A 26,654-nucleotide genomic window follows, 5' to 3' on the forward strand; every position below is an offset into this window, starting at 1 on the left:
TGGAAGAGGGGCAACCGGGACAGAATCCGGCACCCCGACCGGGACTAGAACCCGGTGTGCCGGCGCCTCTAGGCGGAGGATTAGCCTAGTGAGCCGCGGCGCCGGCCAGGCCTGGCATTTTAATACTTAATTCTACTGCACATTAGAATCACTTAGAGAAGTTTCATAGAATACTGATCCTAGGTCTGCATCTGACACCAGCTGAATCCAAAACTCTGCTCTAGGGCTTGTCAAACATTAATGTGCACACAAATCACCTGGGGATCTTGTTTAACATGCTGATTCTGTGTCAGGTGGGACCCAAGCCTCCACCAGGCTCCCAGGTGATGGCAGTACCCCTGGTCCACCCACCACTCTCTGAATGACAGACTAAGTCAACTCCAGGAGCCCATTCACTCCCCAGATTCCACAAGCAAAGGCCATTCTTTCCAGTTTCTAGTTTTTGGAGAATAGTGGTGGCCCTTAAGGAAACAAGGCATCCTAGATTTCTTGGGGATGTATGGGGTAGGGGAGAACTAAGAAAAAAGCAGAGCTATGACAGGTGTGCACCATCAGTTTTCTTTTCCTTAACTGTTACCTTTTAAATATATGCAATATGAAATACATATAAAGCGAGGAAAACTGGAACTCAAGTTCAACAGAAACTTTGTGTCTCTTCACTATCAGCGAACTTTCCAAACCAAGTCCCCATGGGTGATATTTTGAAAAAACTCATTGTTTTCTGTGGCTGTGCCATTCTCTTTGCTTATTTACCTCCTGGTGCCTCTCTCTTGCAAATCGCTGAGAGGCTGTGTGTGCCTTCAGGGCAAACTTCAATAAATTGCATTTGTTGTGTATTTGGTTAATTTCCTGAAATACTTCTGTGTCAGCTAATGCAGGTGACAGCATTCGGAAAGAAGTCAGCACCTTGTTTCTCAATGCTGTGTTTCCCATGGTTCTGTGTTCAAAAACTGCCAACAGATCCTAGAAAAGTCTTAGGCCTTTCAAAGTAATTCATAAAAAATTTCTTCCTGAGTCAGAAGATTTCAAGCTAAATTTTCCTGGTCTTATTCCAGGTTGGTGACATGTGGCAATGTTGGTTTTGGAGTTAGCTTTTGTTTTTGTTTTCAGTATCTCCCTTCTCTTGACACCCTCCTTCTGCATGGAGTCAGATTTGAATGAATGAGAGGGAATCCACATTGTGGTCCATCTGGGCTCCAACGGACCATTCCAGCCTCACTGTCCCAATTTCTCTTTTCTCCCAGTAAGCTTTAACCGCATGTAAGATTGTGCTGGGAGAGGATCCCGTTAAGCTTCGTATCATCGATTCCATGGAAAAGAATAAATAGCCATTTCACTTGAAGGGAAGCTAATAGAGTGTGTTATTCAATGGTTTCTACCTCCTGCTAATCTGTGTTTAGCATGACTAAAAATTACATTTACGGAGTGTTTAGAACTTGCCTTAGATCCAGCATTCACTTCGTTTCTTAACATCCCCAGGATCTGCACCTTCATCATCCAGATGTAGAGTTGAAAAGCAGAGCCAGCCCTGAACGGTTAGCTCATTTTCCCAGGTCACCTGGGAACTAACTGATTTTCCAACTCAGGTTCCAAAGCCGCCTGCTCTCAACCCGCTCACAGTCTGAATTCAAGAAAAATAAATGTTATCTATGTCCACTAGAAGGCGCTGTTGTCTTCTGTTAAAGAAAACCACAGCTGGCACTGTCAGAAACTCATTTTCCGTGGATTTTAGGTGTGATTGAAGAAACCCCTGAGCTGAAAAATCCTGTATGTTTTGAACAGTACTCAGTTTATCTTTAAATAGCTATCCAAATAGGAAAAGTGAAAATTGTATCTCAAAAAAAAAAAAAAAAAAAGATAAAAAAAAGGTTGGTAGAGCAGTTAAGACACTGATATCCCATATCAAAGTGCCCAGGGTTCAGGCCCCAGCTCCTCCACTTCTGATCTCACTTTCTGCTAATGTGCACCCGGGAGGCAGCAGGTGATGACTCAGGTAGCTGATCCCTGCCACCCACTTGGGAGACCAGAGTGAGCTCCTGGCTCCTTCCCCCCGTCCCAGGCCTGGCTGTTGAGGACATTTGGGGGGTAAATTGATGGAAGGAAGAGCTCTGTCTCTCTGCCTTTCAAATAAAATAAAAATAGATAAATAGATACATAACAGAATTTTCCTATGATCAGTACTTACAGATATCTAATAGAATCATTGATATCTTTGAGAGATTCGACATTCCCTCACATATTTACATAACAGCAAACCTAAAAAGTAGTCCATATTTTATCCCATTTACCCATTTTATCCCAACTGCTCTCCAACCAGCACCTCCCAATCCTGCTCAGCCGAAGCTGCCCAGGTCACTAAGGGTTATGGGCAAGGAAGAGACAAAGCCTTAAAGAACAAAAATCAGATTCTGGAACATGGCACGTTATTTGCATTCAAGGAAAATGCATGCATGTTTAGTAAAGTTTTCATTACTTTTTTCTAGTAAGCAAAAGAAGTGACGTCAATTTGCATCAAAAGAGTTCTCAGATTTGTCGTTCATGGGATCAGTAGTGGTGTCGTTTAAAATGTTAATTCTACTCCCTGTATGCTGACTCAGCAGGGCTGGGGTTCAGGCCAGGAATCTACATGTTGTAACACCTTGGTGATTCTGGCGCAGCTGAACCACGAGCCGGCTGAGCAGAGTGCTGAGCAGGTTTGTGTCTGGAGGAGTGGAGAGGGGTGAGGCCGTCGATGGGCAGCAGGGGGTGGCAGCTCTGACCATTGACACTGCTTCCCCAAGGCTGCCCCTCCGGTCTCCTGGGGAGAACTGCACAAAATTAGGTGCTGGTCAGTGGGTATCCCCATTCAAAAAAAATAAGAAGGAAAAGCTTGACATAGGTTCAAACGTAAACTTCTAAGTGAGGAGTTAGTCCATGCGGTCCTGTGACGTTGTTCCACTAGTTCAAATCCTAAGAATGTCAGGGTGGATGTGGGGGAAGATGTTAGTAGATCACCGAGATGTGTGAAAATCAGTGTGCACACGCACACGCACGCACACGCGTGCACACGCACACACAGCATGGTTACAGGCTTTGGGCCCAGGAAGCGAGGAGAGGCTTGTTTTTAAAGACCGTACAGAGGCTGGCGCCGCGGCTCACTAGGCTAATCCTCCACCTGCAGCGCCGGCACACCGGATTCTAGTCCTGGTTGAGGCGCTGCATTCTGTCCCAGTTGCCCCTCTTCCAGTCCAGCTCTCTGCTGTGGCCCGGGAGGGCAGTGGAGGATGGCCCAAGTGCTTGGGTCCTGCACCCGCATGGAGACCAGGAGGAAGCACCTGGCTCCTGCCTTCAGATCAGCGTGGTGCGCCAGCCGCAGCACGCCAGCTGCAGCATGCCGGCCATAGCGGCCATTGGAGGGTGAACCAACGGCAAAGGAAGACCTTTCTCTCTGTCTCTCTCTCACTGTCCACTCAGCCTGTCCAAAAAAAAAAAAAAAAAAAAAAAAAAGACCGTACAGCAGGCTGGCGTGGTGGCGCAGTGGGTTAGGCTGCCACCTGCAAGGCTGGCATCCCTGTCCAAGCACCAGCTGCTCGGCCTCCTACCCAGCTCCCTGATAATGGGAAGGCAGCAGAAGATGGTACCCAGATGCAGTTCTGGGCACCTGGCTTCTGCAGCCATTTGGGGAATGAACCAATGGATGGAAGATCTGTGTGTGTGGGGGGGGGGTGTATGTGTGTGTCACTCAAACGAAATAAATCCTTAAAAAAAAGAGATATTAAAGTAAATCAACGAAAATGAAGACATGCTCTGCTTGTCCAGAGTGACAGGGCAGCAGGGAGTCACTCGGTTCCCCGCAGAAGGGTCCCCCACCCCCACCCCACCACCGTGCCAGAGCTGCCCGTGCATCCTGCTCTTCGGAAAGAAGCAATGTGTTCCCCATCGCCGCGGTGACCATGTGCTGCACCTAGAAAGCATTACAGTGGCCAAACGTGGCGCCAAGGCGCTGCAGGGCCAGCTGCGATGACTGCGTCTTCACTGCGTCTTCAGCCAGGCAACTGGTCCCTGACCACAGAATACACGAGACACGACTGCCGGCCGGTGGTTCACGGCAGCCCTTGATCCTGGCCTGAAACCTGTGTTTTGCACTGAGTGTCATGCTTCACTCTTCAGTCTGCTGGAGCACCTGCATTGAGCCCAAAACACCACTTCTCTATTGAACTCGGCCCCTGGAATCCCATAGGAGTTTTATCTATTTTCTATTTTAAATTAGGTCTCCTGCTTTGTATACAAAATAGAATTTTAGTATATAAGTTATATAAACCTTCATAATTATGGAAACCTTTGTATTTATTTTAATACAAAGTAAAGGACATTAACATAACACATCTTATTAGAAATACATTTAAGGCAAATATCAAGGAACTTATGCAGTAATATACAAAAATTGCTTTTCTATAGGAGCCGATGCTGTGGCATAGAGGGTAAAGCTGCTGCCAAGAGCTGTGTGGCCTGGGTCCAGCCTGTTTATCCCTCTCTCAATCTCAGTGTCTGTCTAGTAAAATAATCAAGTGGATAAAGTGCTGGCATTCCATATGGGTGTAGGTTCAAGTCCTGGCTGCTCCACTCCCCATCCAGCTCTCTGCTATAGCCTGGGAAAGCAGTAGAAGATGGTCCAAGTCCTTGAGCCCCTGCACCTGTGTGGGAGACCCAGAAGACGCTCCTGGCTTTGGATCAGCCCTGCTCTGGCCATCGAAGTTATCTAGGGAGTGAACCATTGGGTGGACGATCTCTCTCTCTCTCTCTCTCTCTCTCTCTCTGTAATCCTGCTTTTCAAATAAATAAATACATAAATCTTTTTAAAATGTGCTTTTCTCAGAATCAGCATCTCAGATGAAGAAAGCATCAGGAAACAGCACAGGGTTTGCTCATCAGTCATGGGTCAGGCTGCCACAACACTTGATCCCCATCCTGGCATGCAAGGCTCACTTGATTCTTCCCAGGTCTCTGTTCCTGGTTGAAATTCAAGGTAATGTTTTTATCTGAACATGCAGTGTGTTTATTAGACTAGGAACTGGTCATCGTTTGGATTACTCTTGGCTTTTTTTATTTAGGTCTTTTTCTGACTTGGGCATCCATACTCCTTACACAGTGAGGCCTGTTTATCATCCCTTCATTTCATCATCACAAACTGGAGTTAATCTTCTCATTTCATTCTAAATTTATATTTCATGTTCTTGCACTCATAGGTTAACACAAAACCATTTAAAATTGTTTTCCATTTATATATTTTTAAAGATTTATTGTTTCATTTATTTGAAAGGCAATGTTACAAAGAAACAGAGAGAAACAGGTCTTCCATATGCTGGTTCACTCCCCAGTGGCCTGGGGGTGGGGTGGGGGGGCGCAGGCCAAAGCTAGGAGCCCAGAGCTGCTTCCAAGTCTCCCACATGGGCACAGGCCCACTTGGGCCATGTTCCACTGCTTTCCCAGGCATATCAGCAGGGAGCCGGATCAGAAGTAGAGCAGCCAGGTCTTGACTGGTGCCCATATGGGATCCTGGCTTCGCAGTTGGAGGCTTAATCTGCTGTGCCACAGCACCCGCCTCATGTTTTTCATTTATTTAATTTTTTCATTTATTTGAGAGGCCTAGAGACAGGAAAGAAACAGAAAACACACACACACATACAGAGAGAGAGAGAAACTTCTACCTACTGGTTCCCTCCTAGAATGCCCAGAACAGCTGGGGATGGGCCAGAGAGAAGCCAGAAACCTGAAACTCAATCCGGGTCTCCCACATGAGTGGTAGAGACCCAACCACTTGAAGCCCTCAGCTGCTGCTTCCCAAGGTGTGCATCAGCAGGAAATGAATCAGAAGTAGAGCCAAGACTTGAATCCAGGCACTTCGATATGGATGCAGAAGTCCCAAAGGTGTCTTAATTGCTGTTCCAAGCATTCACCCACAAAACCATTGTAAGTTATGCATGCTTGGATTCTCGTTCTGCCTCTGCCAAGAGCTGTGTGGCCCAGGTCCAGCCTGTTTATCCCTATCTCAATCTCAGTGTCTGTCTAGTAAAATAATCAAGTGGATAAAGGTTTCTAGAGCTACCTACAGCTCTGAGGCTTTGTCATCCTCTGATTTAAGCAGCCTCTCCTCTCTCTGAAAATGAACTGCTCATGTGTTTCAACCCATGCCGAAACAACACTCACACCAACGTAAAAGGCACCTGCTCAATATTCTGAGCAAGAATCGCCTGTTTAGAAACATCTGGGTCATGATGACAGCCATCTGCTTTGTCCCTTGCTGTCTTCCAAAATGAATTAAGCAAAGCAAAGCCACAAGAGGCATGCCCTATTTTGATAGCATGGCTTGAGAAGTGGTTTTGGGTTTATGAGATTTCCATTCATGTTCCACTTCTATTATTGATTCTGAAAAGACAAGCCTTTCACTTCTCTCAGCTTCAGTGTACCAGCCCATCCACCAAATAATGGAGAGAAAACGCCTTAACTCGCTTCCTTATTCTGTAGTATAGAGGGGGAAATGTTCTTGAGATGCTACTTTAAACATTTCATCACGATTGTTAATAAAATTAGTACTTCTATTTCAAATAAAAGCAGCCATCCAATCAATGCTGGAAAATGAAAAAGGTGAATGATCTGTTGCAATTCTCTTCTGTTAAGCGTTAAATGCTCATTTGCTGTGCATACCTAGCTTCAAATGTTGGTATTTGTGAAATTGCAACTATTTTTCATGAGTGTAGAGATCATTAGCTTGACCCAAATGGATGGAAATTTGTATTGAAGTGGCACACTTACATCCAGGCATCTGTTATCTATTGGACACTTACTTGAAGTGAAATCCCCTAGCAAGATCTACCTGGGTGAGTGAACTTTTCAGCCTTCCCCTAATCATGCCTCGCTGCTCAGATTCTGCCAGGGGCAGGAGCTTGATGATCACAGAAAACTTCTCCCACTCCCAATTCTGCTCATTCTAGAAAGAGTCAGGAGTCAGAGAGATTGCTGGGTATGAACTAAGTTATACTAACCTAGCCATCCACAATATCTAGCAGGGAGAAAATAGAAAGCATTGGTTAGGGGAATACTTCCATATCCTCTCCAGCATTTATTTAAATTACTTTATTTCATCATGAAAAATATATTTTAAAATCACTGGGTTTTGCTCCCCACATCTTGCTTAACTATTAGGCATTTTTTAAAACCATGACCTTTGGTTCATGGTCTTGAACAAAGCACTTAGCCTCCAGGGCATATTAAAGTCCTCAAGTTAGAGTACAGAGGTGGTAGATGGCCAGGCTAATATCCTCATAATACTAAACACTATGAATATATGAAGTAAATGGGCATTTTATGGAGAAAGAAATTTTTAGAAAATTTGCTATCCAATGACCATCATTCAGGAGGATGTACTGTTTCCATGAAACTTAATTTTCACTTTGCTTCTAGAGTTCTTGTCAGTACTTGCTCATTTACTCCTCTCTCTCTCTCTCTCTCTCTCTCTCTCAGGTTTTTTCACCCTTAAGCTATGTAGACAGCAGGGATCATATCCTGAATGTATCCTGGGCTTTGTATTCTAATATAATAGTACGTGTTCAATGCAATAGTGTTTACTATTATGATGAATCAATCTTATTAATATTTCATCTACTTGGAGGGAGAATAGTAAGTGACGTTTAGGGGTGTGGATAATGGCTGAGAGTGATTTGATGGCAATGACTATTAAATTAAACTCAGGATAAACTCAGCATGGAATCAACAAGGAAGATCTGAGGCAGTCAAGGAAGCCAGGGCTCCCAGCAGACTGATCTCAATCTTGGCATTCCTTTCGGAGTTTCTTAACACTTCCTCTGAATTGAATGCCCTTGCAACCAAACAGGGGGAATCATGAGGCAGAGAAAATCTGAAAACATTGATAGAAACAGCTGCCAGGCATTAAGGGTTTTAATCTTGTCCTCTGCATGATTTAGTTGATGTGCCAAGTGGGGATTCAGAAAATAGTCATGGTAACCACCGACGATCATGATGATCGCACTTTGCAGAGGGCGGTGGAGGAATTGGCTTTCGTGCTTCTGTACTGTTTTTAGCTCTAACTTGCTTCATCTTTTAGGGCTAATGAGGTGGCCATCTGTGCCTTTACTTTGCCCATCTGCAAAACAGAGAGTGTGTCATTTCCTACAGAAAGTTGGTAGGCTGCGTTTTAATATCCTCCAGTGAAACAGCTCGTAAATGCAAAACCGGCAAACAGAAGCCACATGCTCCCAAAGGGACCAACTTGAAGACACAGAGTGTTGTAAATTAAAATCAATTAAGAACTTCAGATAATGGTCTAAGGATTTGAACTGGTTGATGCAAAGGTACTTACCTAGCATTCATTCTAGGCTGTTTTAAGTACATGAGAACATACATCATAAATAAGTAAACAAATCCTAGACTGCTTTGACTCATTAAACTTAGCACTTTCATACATATTTATGTAAACTATGTGGGTTCTAAATTAATTTCCAAAACATTACTTAAGCTTACTCTAACAAGGTAGTAATCATTCTTACCTTGGCCATTGTGGCACAGCAGGTTAAGCCACTGCTTGGGAACATGCGCCCCACATTGGAGTGCCTGGTTCAAACCGTAGGCACTCCACACTTCCAATCTAGCTTCCTGCTCATGCACATCCTGGGAGAGAGTATGTGATGGCCCAAGTGCTTGGGTCCCTGCCACCCATGTAGGAGACCCAGACAGAGTTCTGGGCTTCTGGCTTTGGTCTCATCTAGTTATGGCCATTATAGGCATTTGGGGAGTGAACCAGAAGATGGCAAATCTCTGTCTCTCTCTCTCTCCTATTCAAATAAATATTTTTAAAAAGTAATTTTTTTTTAAATTTTTTGACAGGCAGAGTGGACAGTGAGAGACAGAGAAACAGAGAGAAAGGTCTTCCTTTGCTGTTGGTTCACCCTCCAATGGCCGCCATGGCCGGTGCACCGTGCTGATCCGAAGGCAGGAGCCAGGTGCTTCTCCTGGTCTCCCATGCGGGTGCAGGGCCCAATGAGTTGGGCCATCCTCCACTGCACTCCCAGGCCATAGCAGAGAGCTGGACTGGAAGAGGAGCAACCGGGACAGAATGCAGCACCCCGACCGGGACTAGAACCTGGTGTGCTGGTGCTGCAGGCGGAGGATTAGCCTATTGAGCCGCGGCGCCGGCCTAAAAAGTAATTCTTAAAACTACTGTAATAAATACACAAAGGAAAAAAAAATCTTTCTTCTTTGTTACTGAGAAGATACGGGGGAAGGAGAACTCAGGCCAGCCCACAAATGCCTACTCTACACAGCCAAATCAGAGGAATCACCTGAGTCAACTGACATGATTTGAATAAAGCAGCAACAGGCACCAGTTACTCTGACCTGACAGCTGAAACCGCACTGTGTTCTCAACTCCTTTCAGTGGCTCGCATGGTTTTCTCTTTTTTGCTTTTGTTTACTCTGAGGATGCGATGAAAAATTCAGAAACTTTCGAAAGTTTATTGACATTTTTATCAAAATAAAGAAATAGAAAATGGCCCAAGTCCTTGGGTCCCTGCACCCATGTGGGAGACCTGGAGGAAGCTCCTGGCCCCCGGCTTCGACTTGGTGCAGCTCTGGCCATTGCGGCCAATTGGGGGGTGAACCATCAGATGGAAGACATCTCTCTCTCTCTCTGCCTCAGCCTCTCTGTAACTCTGCTTTTCAAATAAATGACTCTTTTTAAAAAAAGAAACTTGGTGATCAATTGATTATATTAGGAAGTTGGGCTATTAAAGAGGTGGTTATGCTGGGCAGTCGTGTGCAGCAGGTTAAGCCTCAACTTATGATGCCAGTATCCCATATCAGAGCATCAGTTTGAGTTTCAGCTGCTCCATTTCCAATCTAGCTTTATGCTAATGGAGCTAGGAAAGCAGCAGAAGATGGCCTCGGGTACTTAGGTCCCCGCCATCCATGTGGGAGACCTGCATGGAGTTCCTGGCTATTATGACCATTTGGGGAGTGAACTGGCAGATAGAAGATCTCTCTTTCTCTCTGTCTCTGTCCCTCTGACTCTTTGCCTTTCAAATGAATAAATCTTTTTCAAAAGATAAGAAAGAGCTGTGCTTGTTATGAGGGTGCCTTCCATCATGAATGGGATTCAGACCTAGTAAGAGAAGCCTCATGCCTTCGGTAGTCTTGGCCTTCTGCCTTCTGCCACGTGAGGGTGCAGCAACATGATGCCATGTTGGAGGCAGACAGCAACCTGCACTAACCTGCCAGTGCCTTGATCTTAGACTTAACTGTCTCCAGAATGGAGAAAATGAACGACTATTCTTGATAAACCTGTGGCATCCTGTTATAGCAGCATAAACAGACTAAGTCATCTCTCAAGTGAGTGCTCCAGTATGGATTGATACCAACACCCAGCACGCCAACAGATGTCACCCTAAGATCTCCCTTCACCACCCTCCTGTGCTACACGTCCTGTGTCTCACCTCCAGCTCCTTTCTGTTTTAGAGGAGAATGTCCTCTGATGGCTTTTAGGAAAACAGTGAATGAGAGGTAAGTATTTGTTTTTTAAGTTTTTTAAAATAAATTTTTAAAATAAATCTTTGAAAAAAAAAATGAAGAAGTGGAGCAGCTGGGACTTGAACCTAACTACCAGGGTTTTGCTGGGGCAGTGTGGGAAGAAGACCAGGAGATACAGGGCTGGAGAGGGGCAGCTGATTCAGCTGTGTGGACCACAAGGGCAGATAGGGCTGGGCCCTAATTACCTCTCAAACAGCTGTCAACCTCCCTCACCTTATATTCAACCCCAAACGTTCTTGTATCAGCCAATGCCTTAGTCAAGAATTTCCAGCTGCCAGAAAAAAATAAAGCCCTATATGAAATGTAGACCCTGGGGCTGGCACTGTGGCCCAGTGGGTTGGACTATGGCCTGCAATGCTGGCATCCCATATGGTCATCAGTTCAAGTCCCAGCTGCTCCATTTCCAATCCAGCTGGTATGCCTGGGAAAGCATTGGAAGATGGACCAAGTCCCTGGGCCCCTGCACCCAGGTGGGAGACCTGGAGGAAGCTCCTGGCTCCTGGCTTTGGCTTGGCACAGCCCTGGCCATTGCAGCCATTTGGGGAGTGAAGCAGTTGATGGAAGATCTCTGTCTCTCCCTTTCTCTCTGTAACTCTACCTTTCAAATAAAAAATAATTTTTAAAAAATAAAAAAAGAAATGTAGACCCTAAGACAAACCCACACAAACTTAATTCTCTTCAATACCCTCAGAGATATATTAGAAGACAGTAATTCATGCCCTTAAGAAGGATATACAAGGGACGTGAGGGTGATCTGGCTGTGACATCCGTCACCCGATTGATCGCCAGGGTTGATTCGACTGATCTGGCTGGCTAGGCGGGTGTCCCCTTCCTCCCTCACCATTCCATGTGCATCCCTCCCGAAGCTGCGTGCTCGGTCGAAGAGGATAACCTTCCCCGCTAGAGGAGGACCAGTCTTCAGTCAAGGGTATTCGAGTAGCTGCACTCCCCTGCTAGAACCTCCAAACAAGCTCTCAAGATGGATATACAAGGACACACACACACACACACACGCACACTGCTGCCTCCCAAATGAAAGCTCCTGGAAATTTCTTGAGGCTATTGCTGTCAGTTCCCATTGCCATCTGTTTTCTGGCTTCTTTTATTTTTTAATTTTTTTTATTTGACAGGTAGAGATATAGACAGTGAGAGAGAGAGAGACAGACAGACAGACAGAGAGAAAGGTCTTCCTTCCATTGGCTCACTCCCCAAATGGCTGCTACGACCGGTGCTGCACTGATCTGAAGCAAGAAGCAAGGTGCTTCTTCCTGGTCTCCCATGCAGGTGCAGGGCCCAAGGACTTGGGCCATCCTCCACTGCACTCCCGGGCCATAGCAGAGAGCTGGACTGAAGAGGGGCAGCCGGGACTAGAAGCCAGCGCCCATATGGGATGCCGGCGCTGCAGGCAGAGAATTAACCAAATGAGCCACAGCACTAGCCCTCCCAGCTTCTAAAATTTGTTGCTATTGTAGAGTCAACTGGAACCACAGAATACACTGTTTCCTCTTCTATTCCTTGCATCTTTTTTAAAAACATTTTTTAAAAAGAATTATTTGTTTGAGAAACAGAGTTACAGACAAAGAGATGGAGAGACAGAGAGAAAGATTTTCCATCCACAGATTGGCTCCCCAGATGGTTGCACTGGCCAGAGCTGGGCCAATCTGAAGCCAGGAGCCAAGAGCTAGGGGCCTCCTCAGGGTCTCCTATGCAGGTGTGGGGGTCCAAGCATTTGGGCCATCTTCCATTGCTTTCCTAGACTATAGCAGAGAGCTGGATCAGAAGAGGAATAGCTGGGATGCAAACCAGCGTCCAAACGAGATGCCAGCAGCACCACCCCCACCCTTTATTTTTTAAAATATTTATTTATTTGAAAGGTAGAGTTACAGAGAGCGGGAGAGACAGAGAGAAAAGTCTTCCATCCACTGGTTCACTCCCCAAATGGCTGCAACGGATGGCCTTGTGTCTTTAAGGATTTTTGACTTCTGCTTTTAACCCTGAAATGGAATTTTAGTGGAATTTCAGGAGAGAATAAAATTAGAAACATATATTAAACCAGCCATCTATCAGGAACCCCAAATAGTTCCTTTGTGGAATTTTCTCATTAAGTTAACATAAAACAGATTCCACAAAAAGAGATAGATCCCAGATAGGAAAGCCATGGATTACTCTGAGAACATTGCTTTTGTTAGATTGTACCCAAAAGCAGGAGCAATTTTCGAATGTGTTTTTCTTTGCAAGTAATAAATCAGCTTGCTTACCAGTGAGAGTGCTTTCAGCTGAAAGCCGCAAAGCTCAGACTCGAACTGAGGCACATAGTGCAGAATTTATTCTCTCACAGAACTGCGAGTTCAAAGGTGGGGTCTAGGATTTAGCAGCTAGGTGATGTCATTAAGACGATGTCACCCTGTCTCTCTGCTCTGCTGTCCTGTTTGTCACCCTCTTCCAAGGCTGGCTGCCCTCACAGTCATTATGCTTGACTGCGGAGTATGAACACAGAAAACAGTGAATTCGTAGAAGCGTCTTTTCTTGATCCTTAACTGTAGCCCAGGCAGATCCTATGGCTCTCTAGTCACCTGCGGGTATTAAAGAGTCTTGTCCAGTTCAAACCTTCCTTGTGGTTCCTAATTTCATGCTCTGCCCTTCCTCCCACTCCGGCGTGAGCCCAGGGAACTCACATGGGAAGATGAGCATGGTCTCCATCTGTACTTCCCTCTTCCCTCTTCGGGGTCTCCCTGTTGTCTCTGTGGGGAGTGAGGGGGAAACTAGGGGGGAGGGAAAGATACCTTGTGGACTGACAGTCATTGCTTCTCATTGGATACTCGTGGGAGAAACTTGAGAGGCCCGCCAGGTGGCCCTGTCCTGATACCAGTGAAGGCACAGGTCTGGCCACGTCAAGCCCGCTCAGCAGTCACCCACAGCCTCCTTCCAGACTGGCCAGTGGCCAGCTTTGAAGCTGAGCTTCTGCGGTGCTCACCTGGCATTTGAGAAGAGCACCCATTCTCACTACTCTGCCTGATGGGTGTACAGGATACCTCTCTCTTGGCCCTGCTTGCTCGCTCGCTTTCTCTCTCCAATTCCTTTTCCACACCTCAAACATCAGCAAGCCCAACCCCTAATTAGATTCCCGACTGCAGAGAAGAAGGGCAGATCTGTCTTTTCCTCCAAGTAGGTATCTTAGGACCTAGATCATACTCCTTAGGTTTCTTCTGCTCTCTCTTCAAAGGTAGCCTGGGTATTATGTACAGAGGACAGGAGAGAGAGTTGAGACAGCAGAGTTCATTCTGCTGTTTTTTGTTAACCACACAAATGTGAGAGGTTAAGCTGCTCTTGTCCTCAGCTTTGCGACCTGAGCCACAATCCCCAGACTTCAGGGGAAGTCTCGCTGAGCGTCTTGCCTTACAGTCCTCAGGTGAGCACACCAGACAGATTCTGGTCTCCATGCTTCCTCGTTTACATGTAGCGGGCACTCACTGGTGAGTCATTTATTGGATCAACTTGGGGCACAGACCCATCCCCAGAGAGTCACCAGGGCCAGGTCTTGCCTGATCGGTTTTCCCTAATCAGGATTAACCACCCCTGCCCCGGAAGAGGAAAAGGGTGGGGGTCTGCTTGGGCAAGGGAGACAGGTGGATGCCTAGGACGTGAGTAATGGCATTTGTGACAGCTCATAACCTGTGATCCTGTAAACGCATGCTCAGGTCTTCAGAAGTTTCATGACTGAATATGCTGGCCTCTCTTTCCCTCAAACACCTCCCAGTGAGCCCGTGAAAGCCTTGATCAAAGCTGACTTTCCTGTCAAAGCTTTCAATTTTCTCATTTCTTGGCATCTGTCATGACTTTATTGTGGGAATGGGGATCCCCAAATTATTGTGTGCAGATTGAGAGCCCTGGCTGGGCTCAGGAAGACCCCCAGGTAGACTCAGTCCAGGTTCTTGTCTCCCCCTGTTTAATACAACCAGGAGACAAAGGTAGAGGTGGACAGAACAGCCGGGGTTACTGAAAGGCAGAAGGAGAGTACACACTCAACCAGCTGTGAGAGCAGGTGATGGGGAGAGGGAGGGGGAGGGAGAGAGAGAGAGAGAAATTGCCCCCACCCCAAGTTTAATTCCAGGCTCCTGGGTTCAGCCTGGCCTGGCCCAATCCAGCCATTGCTAGCATTTAGGGTGTGAACCAACAGATGGAAGATCTCTGTCTCTGCCTCTTTCTGCTTTTCAAATAAATTTTTAAAATTTCAAAAGATTTTTATAAGTGTGTCCTCATGTGGAATAAAACAATAGGCTATAGAATCATAACATTTCAGAGTTGAAAAGGACCTTAAAGCTCTACTTCCCCTTCAAGGTTTGAATGCAACTCTTTCATCAGCTCCTATGTGACAGAGTTCTCCTACTGCTCTAGGTGCTATTATTTATGCCTTCATTTATCATTTAAATTTGGCAATAAAGAAGTTCCTGAGTTCCCAGAACGTTAGCAGACAGAGAGGTTCACATAAAATGATGCTGGAGATCACAGTTCCACTTCCCTGAAGGTCTTTGGGCCTTTATTCCACTGGTTAGCTAACTTCTCTCCTTGGTACAAATCAGGGTGGGGAGAAAGTGTTTGAACCTGAGGCTAAGAGAGGGGGAGATATTTTACTTCCAAACCCCGATGTATGGAGGATCTAAGATCACTCCTGCTCATTTTACAAAGCTCTCACATAAAGGCTTTGGATGCTACCCTAGGCATTAGCACTAGTTTCAGATCCTGCCTTATTCACATATTCCCAGATTATTTATCACAATTCCTTTTTCTTTCGGCTGTAGAGCTCTTAGATAGCACGTGAGTAGTGATACAAACCTGCTAAATATATGCAATTCTTGGGGGGAAATTAGACATGTTATGATGGTATTATTCACATTGTATGTGGGTGATTGGTAGACAACAGTATGAAAGCATTAACTTTTCCCTCATCAAAAGTCAACCCGAAATCTGCATTTTTTTGGAGCATCTCAGAGCTCCCACATGGCAGGAGCTATGTGTAGGCCATGCCAGCCCAGCCCAGGTGCAGGTGTGCAGAAGCCCAGCATGACTGAGCAGTGGCTTCCCTCTCCAGTGTGTTTGCACTCCAGGTATTATTCAGTACACCCAGTGATTACCTCAGGGCACCCTTTCTATGGGTGGGGCCACTTTGGATTTGTGTGCCTACCACTTGATACTCTGTGTATTCTCCTCTGTACTTCCTTAACAATGTAAATTATTTGAATCTGGTTTATAGATTTGCAGCAAAGTTGAACATTCTGTTAAAAATGTCTTTAAAAAAAACATAGAATTGTCTAGTTAAGAAATTTGCAGCTTATTGTTATTTTTTCTTCAGGGAGTCAAACAGTCCTTTGGCATCATGAACTGCCTCAAAGTGCCATCACTGGGGCCGGTGCTGTGACACAATAGGTTAATCCTCTGCCTGGGAGCTGGTTCTAGTCCTGGCTGCTCCTCTTCTGATCCAGCTCTCTGCTACAGCCTGGGAAAGCAGTGGAAGATGGCCCAAGCGCTTGGGCCTCTGCACCCGTGTGGGAGACCCGGGAGAAGCTCTGGCTCTTAGCTTCAGATCAGCTCAGCTCTGGCCGTTGCAGCCATTTGGGGAGTGAATCAGCAGATGGAAGACCTTTCTGTTTCTCCATCTCTCTGTCTGTAACTCTACCTCTCAAATAAATGAATAAAATCTTTTTTTAAAAAAAAGTGCCATCATTATGAATATTAATTATTTCTGGACTAAGAGGTGAAGTTAATACAGTTAATTAGTTTTCTGAGTAACATTCCAAATAAATTCCCTTTTTAAACGTGGTCTCCAAGCGTTAACATTGACAGAGCTTATGCTGTGCCAGACATTGTGTCCAACAGATCCTATCTCTTACCATCCTGCCCCAAGGTTCACTATTTTCTCACCTGGATTCTCCTGAAAACAGTGCCTTTCACAGGCTTTGTGCAGGCAGATTTGGAGGGAGATCTTTGAAGGCATGAATTGAGACTGAAGAGAGAGACCTGGAGGGAGAAGGAAGCGCAAACGTAAAGATGCATTATTTAGGCACCATGGGTGAGGCCTCAGTTCGGCTCGACATCCCGAGCACTGGACAGATACCTCTCGCAACTGTCCAGCAGAGGGGTATCAGTCCACTAGTTCCCAGGCCCCACAGGTCAAGGGTTGTCCCTGAGCTAGGGAGCTCTGCCAGGGCAGAAAATAGGGAAGCTAGGCCTGGACTGCCAGCAGGGAAGTGAGAGGATGCAGCCCACAACAGCCCACTGTACACACAGCTAACATAAGAGGTGAAGTACGCATGTCAGGGCAACAGAAGCCTCTGGCACAATTATCACCTCATTCCAGAGACAATCGAGGCACAAGGAGGTAAAGTCACAAGGCAAGTCAGTGGTGGAGTCAGGATTTGAACATGGGTAATCTAAACTCAGAGGGCTCCTGGCCCTAACTCTATACTACGCCCCCCCCCCCCCCCCGCCTTTTTTTTTTTTTTTTTTTTTTTTTTTTTTTTTTTTGACAGGCAGAGTGGACAGTGAGAGAGAGAGACAGAGAGAAAGGTCTTCCTTTTGCCGTTGGTTCACCCTCCAATGGCCGCCGCGGCCGGCGTGCTGCGGCCGGCGCACCGCGCCGATCCGATGGCAGGAGCCAGGAGCCAGGTGCTTCCTCCTGGTCTCCCATGGGGTGCAGGGCCCAAGCACCTGGGCCATCCTCCACTGCACTCCCGGGCCACAGCAGAGAGCTGGCCTGGAAGAGGGGCAACCGGGACAGAATCCGGAGCCCTGACCAGGACTAGAACCTGGTGTGCCGGCGCCGCTAGGCGGAGGATTAGCCTAGTGAGCCGCGGCGCCGGCCTCCCCCCCGCCTTTTAAAGATGGATTTATTTATTTGAAAGGCAGAGTTACAGAGAAGCAGAGGCAGAGAGAGAGAGAGAGAGAGAGAGAGAGAGATGTCTTCCATCTGCTGGTTTACTCCCCAAATGGTCACAATGGCCGGAGCAGGGTCGATCTGAACCCAGGAACAGGAGCTTCCTCTGGGTCTCCCACACAGTGCAGTGTCCCAAGGACTTGGGCCATCTTCTACTGCTTTCCCAGGCCATAGCAGAGAGCTAAATCAGAAGTGGAGCAGGCCAGCGCAAGGCTCACTTGGCTAATCCTCTGCCTGAAGCACCAGCAGCCCGGGTTCTAGTCCCGGTTGGGGCACCGGATTCAGTCCCGGTTGCTCCTCTTCCAGTCCAGCTCTCTGCTGTGGCCTGGGAAGGCAGTGGAGGATGGCCCAAGTGCTTGGGCCCTGCACCCACATGGGAGACCAGGAGGAAGCACCTGGCTCCTGGCTTCGGATCAGTGCAGCGCCAGCTGCAGCACACCGGCCGTATTGGCCATTTGGGGGGTGAACCAATGGAAGGAAGACCTTTCTCTCTCTCTCTCTCTCTCTCTCTCTCATTGTCTAACTCTGCCTGTCCAAAAAAAAAAAAAAAAAAAAGAAGAAGAAGAAGAAGAAGAAGTGGAGCAGTCAGGACTCAAACCGGTGCCCATATGGGATGCTGGCACTGCAGATGGCAGCTTTACCGGCTACACCACAGTGCCAGCTCTGTAATACTGCCCCTCCCACATGATGGGTGATGGCAGGTGCGTGCCACTCTTCCCCTGTGAAGCTCCACCTAGAGATTTGCACAGTCCATCCACCAAGTTGGACCCCATCTTTGTGATATTCATGAAAATGCTGCATTTTTCCCCTTTGGGAATTCATTATCTTTTAGTAGCAACAACACAGAAAAATGCTACTGTGATGCTGCCATCTGAATTTATGAAAGATCTTTCATTTGTGACCAAGTGGGAAGGGAGAGGGAAAAGAAAACATAGCTCAGACAAGTATGTGTTCAGAAACCATTTTTCAATTTTTTATTAAAATGTTATTCTTCAAAGAATATAGAAATACACCTGGCAATGACCTGTTAGAAGTCAGTCGTCTGCTTCAAACGTACATAATAAATATACCCAACCAAATTCTGCTGCATCAGCATTTATTAAGTTGTATACACATAGTATCAGAACGACACCACAGGGGCTACATTTGACAAATGCCTGGAAAGTGGAAACAATTATCTGACAAATTATGTTTTTCCTTGGTAGAACGTACAAAGGTAAGGGTTTTGAAAGGTAAACTTGGAGGGCCACAATGTTAACTGTCAGGGTAAGGAGCCACAGATGCCATGCACAGGGGACCCAGGAAGCAGAGGGCCACAAGGCAGTGCGGCAGCCCTCTGTTTCAGCTGTAAGAAGACAAATGCAAAGAAGAAGGCTCTCCCTCTCTGGGGGTAGGGCCCTGGGGTTCACAACTGGGAATCACAAGATACCGCACCCAAGAGAAGAGAAGAAAATCTTTCCCGGAGACTGAGCCTCCCCCAAGGCCAAAGGGGCAGTGTAGCTACAGGAGGTGGTACATGAAGACCACTGCCTTGAGCCGTGGATCTTTGCTGCGGAGGACCTATTCCCCATCAGGCTTGCCTGGCGCCCCCAAGTACCCTTAACAAGAACAAGACGCTCCAGAGAGAGAAGCAGGCTGGCACTGGATTCGCCCTCATTACGAATGAAGTGTCATGGTGGTTTGAGTCCAGCCTGCTGAAATCCTCCCCAAGGTGGACTCCAATCACTTGTGAGACACCGACCTCCATCTTCTACCCACTCTGGTTCCTAATGAAACTTCACTGGGAAAGAGGAAGTAAAGAGCTCACCTGAGGCCGGTGCTGCAGCTCAATAGGCTAATCCTCCACCTAGCGGCGCCAGCACACCGGGCTCTAGTCCCGGTCGGGGCACCGGATTCTTTCCCGGTTGCCCCTCTTCCAGGCCAGCTCTCTGCTGTGGCCCGGGAAGGCAGTGGAGGATGGCCAAAGTGCTTGGGCCCTGCACCCCATGGGAGACCAGGAGAAGCACCTGGCTCCTGCCTTCGGATCAGCGCAGTGTGCCGGCCGCAGCATGCCAGCCATGGCGGCCATTGAAGGGTGAACCAACAGCAAAAGGAAGACCTTTCTCTCTGTCTCTCTCTCTCTCACTATCCACTCTGCCTGTCAAAACAAAACAAAACAAAACAAAAAAAAACCTCACCTGAGCCAGTGTCACCTTAGCACTTAACAATTTATTATTTCTTGATATTATGCTCCTCCTCTGTGTCCAAAGCAACAGGAGAGCCATAGTTGTACAGACTGAAAGTACGTTCTGGGTCTTCATCCCAACAGGGCTGTCTTCATTGGACTCTTGCCAGTGCTGGACAGAGTCGCCTCTGCTAGTCAAGTACTTTTTAGCCTGATGTTTCCCAAAGGACCCAGCCTGTGCTAACTGTGCATTTCTAATTACCTTTCAATTCCAAAATTTTGCATAAGATGATTTTTTTCAATAGACTTTATTCATACTGATTGATAAGTAGCACCTTTCACGTGACAGCAGGTGGAAAAGACTATAGTGCTGTGGTCATTTCTCAGTCTTTCTTCTGCACCTGTCAGCTTCTCTCTCCTCTGTTGAGAACACACATAAGACAGAGGAAAGACACAGTGAAGAGTCTGCAGGGGCTTCCAGCCAACACTGACACTGACTGCAGGGTGCAGGTGCATCTTTCTGAGCTTGGTAATGCCAACAGAATGTCAGGAAACCAAGGATGAATTAACTCCCTTATCATGGGCATATCTACTGCCATGTCTGTCAATTGGGGGTGGAACAGTCATCCCTTTCCTATGTCCCAGTGAAGAGGGAAGAAAGGTATCAGAAGAAACACTGAATCTATGATTGGGGCTTCCACAAAAATGGTGTCAGGTGCCAAGTCCTGTCTTACCAGTAAAAAAGGCTTTCCAGCCGGCGCCGCAGCTCACTAGGCTAATCCTCCACCTTGTGGCGCCGGCACACGGGGTTCTAGTCCCGGTCGGGGCGCCGGATTCTGTCCTGGTTGCCCCTCTTCCAGTCCAGCTCTCTGCTGTGGCCCAGGAAGGCAGTGGAGGATAGCCTAAGTGCTTGGGCCCTGCACCCCATGGGAGACCAGGAGGAAGCACCTGGCTCCTGCCTTTGGATCAGCGCGGTGCGCCGGCCACAGCGCACCAGCCGTGGCAGCCATTGGAGGATAAACCAAAGGCAAAAGGAAGACCTTTCTCTCTGTCTCTCTCTCTCACTGTCCACTCTGCCTGTCAAAAAAAAAAAAAAAAAAAAAAAGGCTTTCCTACTTGTCATCTTCAAGGTACCCAAATAGGCATGTTCCTTGTGGCCACCTCACACCTTGGATTTCCCTTTCAGTGCCACTGCTCCCTGGGAGCCTTTGCACACTCTTCTGTCTGCGTGCTCTCCGTGAGGCCCCCGGGAGGGAGAAGTCTCCAGAAAATGCCCACGGAGTGCCCACCCCGAGACCTGCTCCAACTCCAGCCTTCATCCCCCAGAGAGGAACGCGGACTAAGGATGTGGATCCCTGGGACAAGTAATGCACTCCCTCAATGAAGAGGGTATTTGACGTGATACAGATTTCCCTGTCATCTCAAGCTGTTAGCCCACACAGGAGGAATCGGCCTGGAGGGGTTGCGATGAGATCACACAAATCGCAGGGCCAGAGCTGGGGGAGGGGAGAGTTCAGGCCTCCCCACTGCTTCCAGGGCTTCGCGGTCCTCGCTAGGAATCTACCTTGGGGAAAATGCTCACTTTGTTGTTTCTGCTCATCTTCCGCTCCACCCTGCCCGCCCTGGGCATCTTGGTCTGGATCAGCTCCTCTGGGGTATTCCCCAGTGGGGGGAGCAGCCTCTTCTTGCTGTGCCGGCTCTCTGAAAGCCACTGAGGAGGCAGCTCGAAAGGCCCGAAGCTAAACTGCAGGGAATACTTGTCAGGAAACGTCTCGGGTTCCACAGCAGTTACTGGTGCCACCTGGGATGTGGAGTCCACTGTGTCCGGCGGTGGGGCAGGGGGTGCAAATCGTGGCCCCTGCTCTTGGTCTAGGCAGCCAGGAAGCATCTCCTTGGCCTGGAAGTCAGCCGAGCCAGCGTACTTGGTTTCACTCTCTTCCTCATCCTCTGTAGACTTAAAGATCTGCTGCTGCCCAATGTGGAACATCTCCAGGAGCTGGCTGCCTGAGCGCATGCTGGGTTCTAGGCTGGCGTCGGGCATGCCACTCCCCGTGCTAACCACATTACGGCGGCTGTAGCGGTGGTGCAGCTGCACCAGGGTCCCCATCAAGCACTTGCGGACAGATTTGTTCACAGTAAGAAAGAGCACGGGGTTTGCCAGCAGAGAGACTTTAGGCAGCCAAATGGCAGTGAGCAGCAAGAAGACAGAAGTGTTGGGGACATTGAGCACAGTCTGGTACACAACCAGGGTGGCATAGGGCACGCTGCACAAGATGAAGACCATCACCATGGACAGCAGCGTGGCGTGCAGCTCAGCCTCCCGCTGGGAGGCATAGGGGATAGAGATGGTGTTCTGCGGGGTGCGGAGGGCTGCTATGATGACCTTCTTCTTCTGGCTGGCACTCAAGGCCCGTCGGATCAGGATCAGGAAGAGGAAGACCACAGCCACAGGCACAATGACTGTGGTGATGTTGTAGATCAGAACGTACACCAGGTGGCCCAGGGAGTTGCTCCAGACCTCCGTGCAAGTGGACATGGCATAAATGTCGGCCACGTTGGTCACTGCGAACACAGGGACGCTGGCCACCACTGCATGGGCCCAGATGTACATCACCAGTTCACGGGATTTGGCATCAGATATTTTCCTCTCCAGTGGATAGAGGACAGAGTAGTACCTGCAAGATACACAAACTGATTTCACAGAAGGAAATACTCTTCCAATCGGGGACTCAACGTCAGCAAAAGTAAGTGAAAAGGGAAAAAAGGGTGAAGTTATTTTATTTGGCCTAAAATAGAAGGAACCACTGGGGGGAATCCAGGAAGCCAGACCTTAAATTTTGAGGAATTTACCATACAAGGAAAAGCCTCACCAGACTAAATTGTTTTTTTTTTTTAATACCTTTCCATAGGAGCAAAGAAAAGCCCTGTCTTCATGTGACTCTTAAAAGTCTTTACTAAGTAAACAAGTAAATAGTTTCAATTCATAGATAACTTTATAATTACTGCCACCAGGATTAAAGCTCAAGAAGTACCCTTGATATAAAAAAAAAAAAAGAAAGTTGGGGCAGTGCTATGGTTCAGCAGGTAAAGCTGCCACCTGCAACACCAGCATCCCTCATGGGCAACTGTTTCTGCCCTGACTGCTCCACTTCCAATCCAGCTCCCTACTAATGTGTCTGGAAAAAGCAGCAGAGGATGGTCCAGGTTCTGCACCCATGTTGGAGATCCAGAAGAAGCTCCAGGCTCCTGGCTTTGGCCTGGCCCAGCCCTGGCTGTTGTGGCCATTTGAGAGATATCTCTCTCTCTCTCTCTCTCTCTTTCTCTTTCTCTCTGTAATTCTGCCTTTCAAATAAAATAATTTTTTTAAAAAAGTCTATATCTGCTTTAAAGACATCTACAAGAGTACTTCAAAAATTCAAGGAAAAACAGAATTAAAAGTTGTTTATTTTGGTGCCAAAAATTCTAAAATCCATCCATACAAAGAGTTTTCAAAAAGCTCATGGAAATGTGTGTTATGAAAAACTATGCATGGACTTTCAAACTTTTTTACACCAAAATAAACTAATTTCAAAATTCTGTTTTCCATGAACTTTTTTGAAGTATGGTATTTTTCAATTAAAAGGTAAAGAGTAACTTGTAAAAATTCTTAAAATGGCTAAAAAAGCTCTAGGGAAATTTTCAAAGCCACAAACAGAAAGAAATTTGTCTACACATTTATCCAAAGCCAACCGTGCTGTGGTCTATGCACTGAACAGCATTAGCAGCGAAAGCCGCTCAGGGCAGAGATGCCGGGTTTGAAAAGGACTTCAACGAGGTCCTTCAGCAAAATCAATTCAGCTGCCAAACACTGTGTCTGCTCAATAGCCAATGTTCCCATGATAGGCACTCAGTGGTCCAAACGCAACTGATAGATCTAAAACGCCTACACAAGTAGATTTCTGTTATAAATCTATGTTTCTTTTTCCCTCCAAGCTTTCACTTGATCATTCTGTAACCACCGAAACAGACTTCTAACAGCACTTTGTTTCAATGCCACTAATGACTTGAGAGAATCTAGTACTGCTCCAGACCCTGGAGCTGTATCTGCCATCACAGGTATAGAACACTTCCGCCCATTAGCCAAGCCCTCTTCTCTGCAGTCGGCTGTTGCTGGGGTTGACTTTACAACCCCATTGACCTTCATTCACTCATGGGGCCAGGTAAGCATGCATGGCTTCCTTTAACAAGAATCCCTGTAGCACCAGGCCCTGGGTTACAAAGATGGAAAGACACATAGGAATATCTCCAGACCCAATAGGGAGAAAGACATGCACATGAACAGTTGTAAACAAAGAGATGATGGCTCTACTGGGGGCAGGCACCAAGGAGGTACAAGACAGGGAGTCACCTAGAGCTACCTGGGAAAACATCAAAGAAAAGTCAACACTGTGCAGGAATCTGGCAGGGGAAGAACTGGAGGAGAAGGCTCCAGGCTGAGAGAGATGTGATTCAAACGCAACTGTGACCATGGATGATCAGGGAAGCATGGAGCATGGTGAAATGTATTCTAGATGTCTCCTGAGTGGCAGCAGCGGGGAGTACATGATTGATGCACACTCTCAAAATTTGTGGTGTCTGAATATGGATAAGCTCTTCAAATCACAGTTCCCTAAATATGTGATGGCCCTGCCCCATCCATGAATCCATACCTAAGAGTCCACCGACTGATTCCCGTGTGATCACTGGCATGTGACAAAAGGATCCCATCAGGTTCCAATCGCACTATGCACTGGGAAACAGACTGCGACACTAGTGAACAGTTGCAATATAAACGACTGTCTTAATGTGCATGTCTCTGGAAGATGATGCAGGAAGTGGAGGAGGGCTCCCAATCAACTTGCCGACTTGAGGCCATGAAATTCATAGCTGCAAAAGAACTCAAAGCGTTGTTTTCCCTTCTTCATGTGCACTGTACTTCTGCCTACAAGGAATGTGTATCTCTGAATAATAAAATAGGTATTTATCAGCCTGTTTTTTCTACTAAAATGACTTGTTTACCTTTTTGCATTAATGATTACAAAAACACAATAATTTTTCCTTTGGAAAGAAAATAAAGATTTTTTATTGTTTGCATATTTCCTTGTCTAAGATCAATGTCCCAGCAATAAACCACAGGGATTACTGCATTGTTCTCAGGTACAACAGCAAGCTGTTCAGAATAACGTGTTCCCAGTCTTGTTGAATCCAATACTTAAGATACCTTCAGGATTCACAGCAGCATTGTTTAAAATAGTCAAGCAAGGAAACAGCTCAAATGTTCATCAGACAGTAAATGGATCAAAAAATGTGGTAGACTCCTACAGTGGAATATTATTTGGCCACAAAAAATGAATGATGTGCTGATAATATGATACAACATGGATGAACCTTTAAAACATGCTACGTTAAAGAAGCCAAGCCCAAAAAAACACATATGAAATACTACATGTATGAAATACCCTAAGAAAGCAAACATACAGAGGCAGAAAGTAGATGAGCGGTTGCTGAAGTCTGGGGATGACACTGGGGAGTGACTGTAAATGGATTTCAGGGTGGCCCAAGGTCATGGAAATGTTCTATAATTACACTGAAGTGATGGCTATCCAATTCTACAAAGATGCTAAAACTCATTGACGTGTACACTTTATATGGATGAATTTTACAATATACAAATTATATCTCAAAACCGTTTAAGGGGGGGCCAGTGCTGTGCCATAGTGGATTAACGCTCTAGCCTGAAGCGTCGGCATACCATATGGGCGCCAGTTCAAGTCCTGGCTGCTCCTCTTCCCATCCAGCTCTCTGCTATGGCCTGGGATAGCAGTAGAGGATGGTCCAAGTCCTTGGGCGCCTGCACCCGCATGGGAGACCTCGAAGAAGCTCCTGGCTCCTGGGTTCAGATCGGCACAGCTCCGGCCATTGCGGCCAATTGGGGAGTGAACCAGCAGATAGAAGACCTCTCTCTCTCTCTCTCTGCCTCTCCTCTCTCTGTGTACTCTTTCAAATAAATAAATAAATAAATAAATCTTTAAAAAAAACTGTTTAAGGAAATAAATTATATCTCAAAAATGGTAAAGAACATAAGTCCAGAATGTAAACCTGAGGACTTAGCACATCACCACAGCAAGCTCTACATGGAACAACTAAGACATCTGCCATGCACACAAAATGCATTATAGCACCCACCAGGATATAAACCCGAGGACTACTTTAATTGTTACATTCTAGTCCTATTCAATGATTCTTTCCAGATACTCAAAGATCTCTTGTTGAGCAATAGAAGGGACAGGGGCCGGTGCTGATAAATACCTATTAGCACAGGCTAATCCTCCGCCTGTGGCGCCGGAATCCCATATGGGCCCCGGGTTCTAGTCCCGGTTGCTCCTCTTCCAATCCAGCTCTCTGCCATGGCCCAGGAGTGCAGTGGAGGATGGCCCAAGTCCTTGGGCCCTGCACCCGCATGGGAGACCAGGAGGAAGCACCTGGCTCCTCGCTTTGGATCGGCGCAACGCGCCAGCCGTGGTGGTAATTTGGGAGGTGAACTAACGGAAGGAAGACCTTTCTCTCTGTCTCTACCTCTCACTGTCTGTAACTCTTCCTGTCAAATAAATAAAATAAAAAATCTTTATTAAAAAAAATAGAAGGGACAGACAATTCATTGTGAAGCAGTCATAGCAAACTGGCACACATTCAGCTTGCTAAAGAAATTCTGATAATCTACATCACATTAATTGAATAAAATTTGATTTCAAACATTTAAAAAATGAAAAATTTGGATTTTTAAAATTAAAAAAAAACATGTATTTATTTATCTGAGAGGCAAAATTACAGACAGAGAGATGGAGAGACAGACAGAGAGGTCTTCCATCTGCTGGTTCACTCCCCTAAATGGCTGCAATGCCTGGGCTATATCAAGCCAAAGCTAGGAGCCAAGAACCAGGAGCTTCTTCTGGGTCTCCCATG

At 46.7% G+C, this 26,654-nt stretch overlaps 1 protein-coding gene across 3 annotated transcripts in view; it reads right to left on the bottom strand.

Annotated features, from left to right (window-relative positions):
• Window positions 1-18,456: 18,456 nt before the first annotated feature.
• The window catches only part of GPR176 (G protein-coupled receptor 176), a 129,294-nt gene continuing 121,096 nt past the window's right edge, over window positions 18,457-26,654 (bottom strand). For 2 of the 3 annotated variants that reach the window (XM_008269217.4, XM_070053974.1), the window contains 2 exons: window positions 21,256-22,348; window positions 18,457-20,093 (listed from right to left, as the gene is read on the bottom strand). In XM_008269217.4, the coding sequence (XP_008267439.1) occupies window positions 19,986-20,093; window positions 21,256-22,348 (1,201 nt within the window). In that variant the 3' untranslated portion in view covers window positions 18,457-19,985. Of the gene's footprint in view, window positions 22,349-26,654 lie in introns of all 3 variants that reach the window. The other variant, XM_070053973.1, reaches the window with a different exon arrangement.

Source organism: Oryctolagus cuniculus, chromosome 12 (genome assembly GCF_964237555.1).
Source record: "Oryctolagus cuniculus chromosome 12, mOryCun1.1, whole genome shotgun sequence".
Taxonomy (NCBI): Eukaryota; Metazoa; Chordata; class Mammalia; order Lagomorpha; family Leporidae; genus Oryctolagus; species Oryctolagus cuniculus.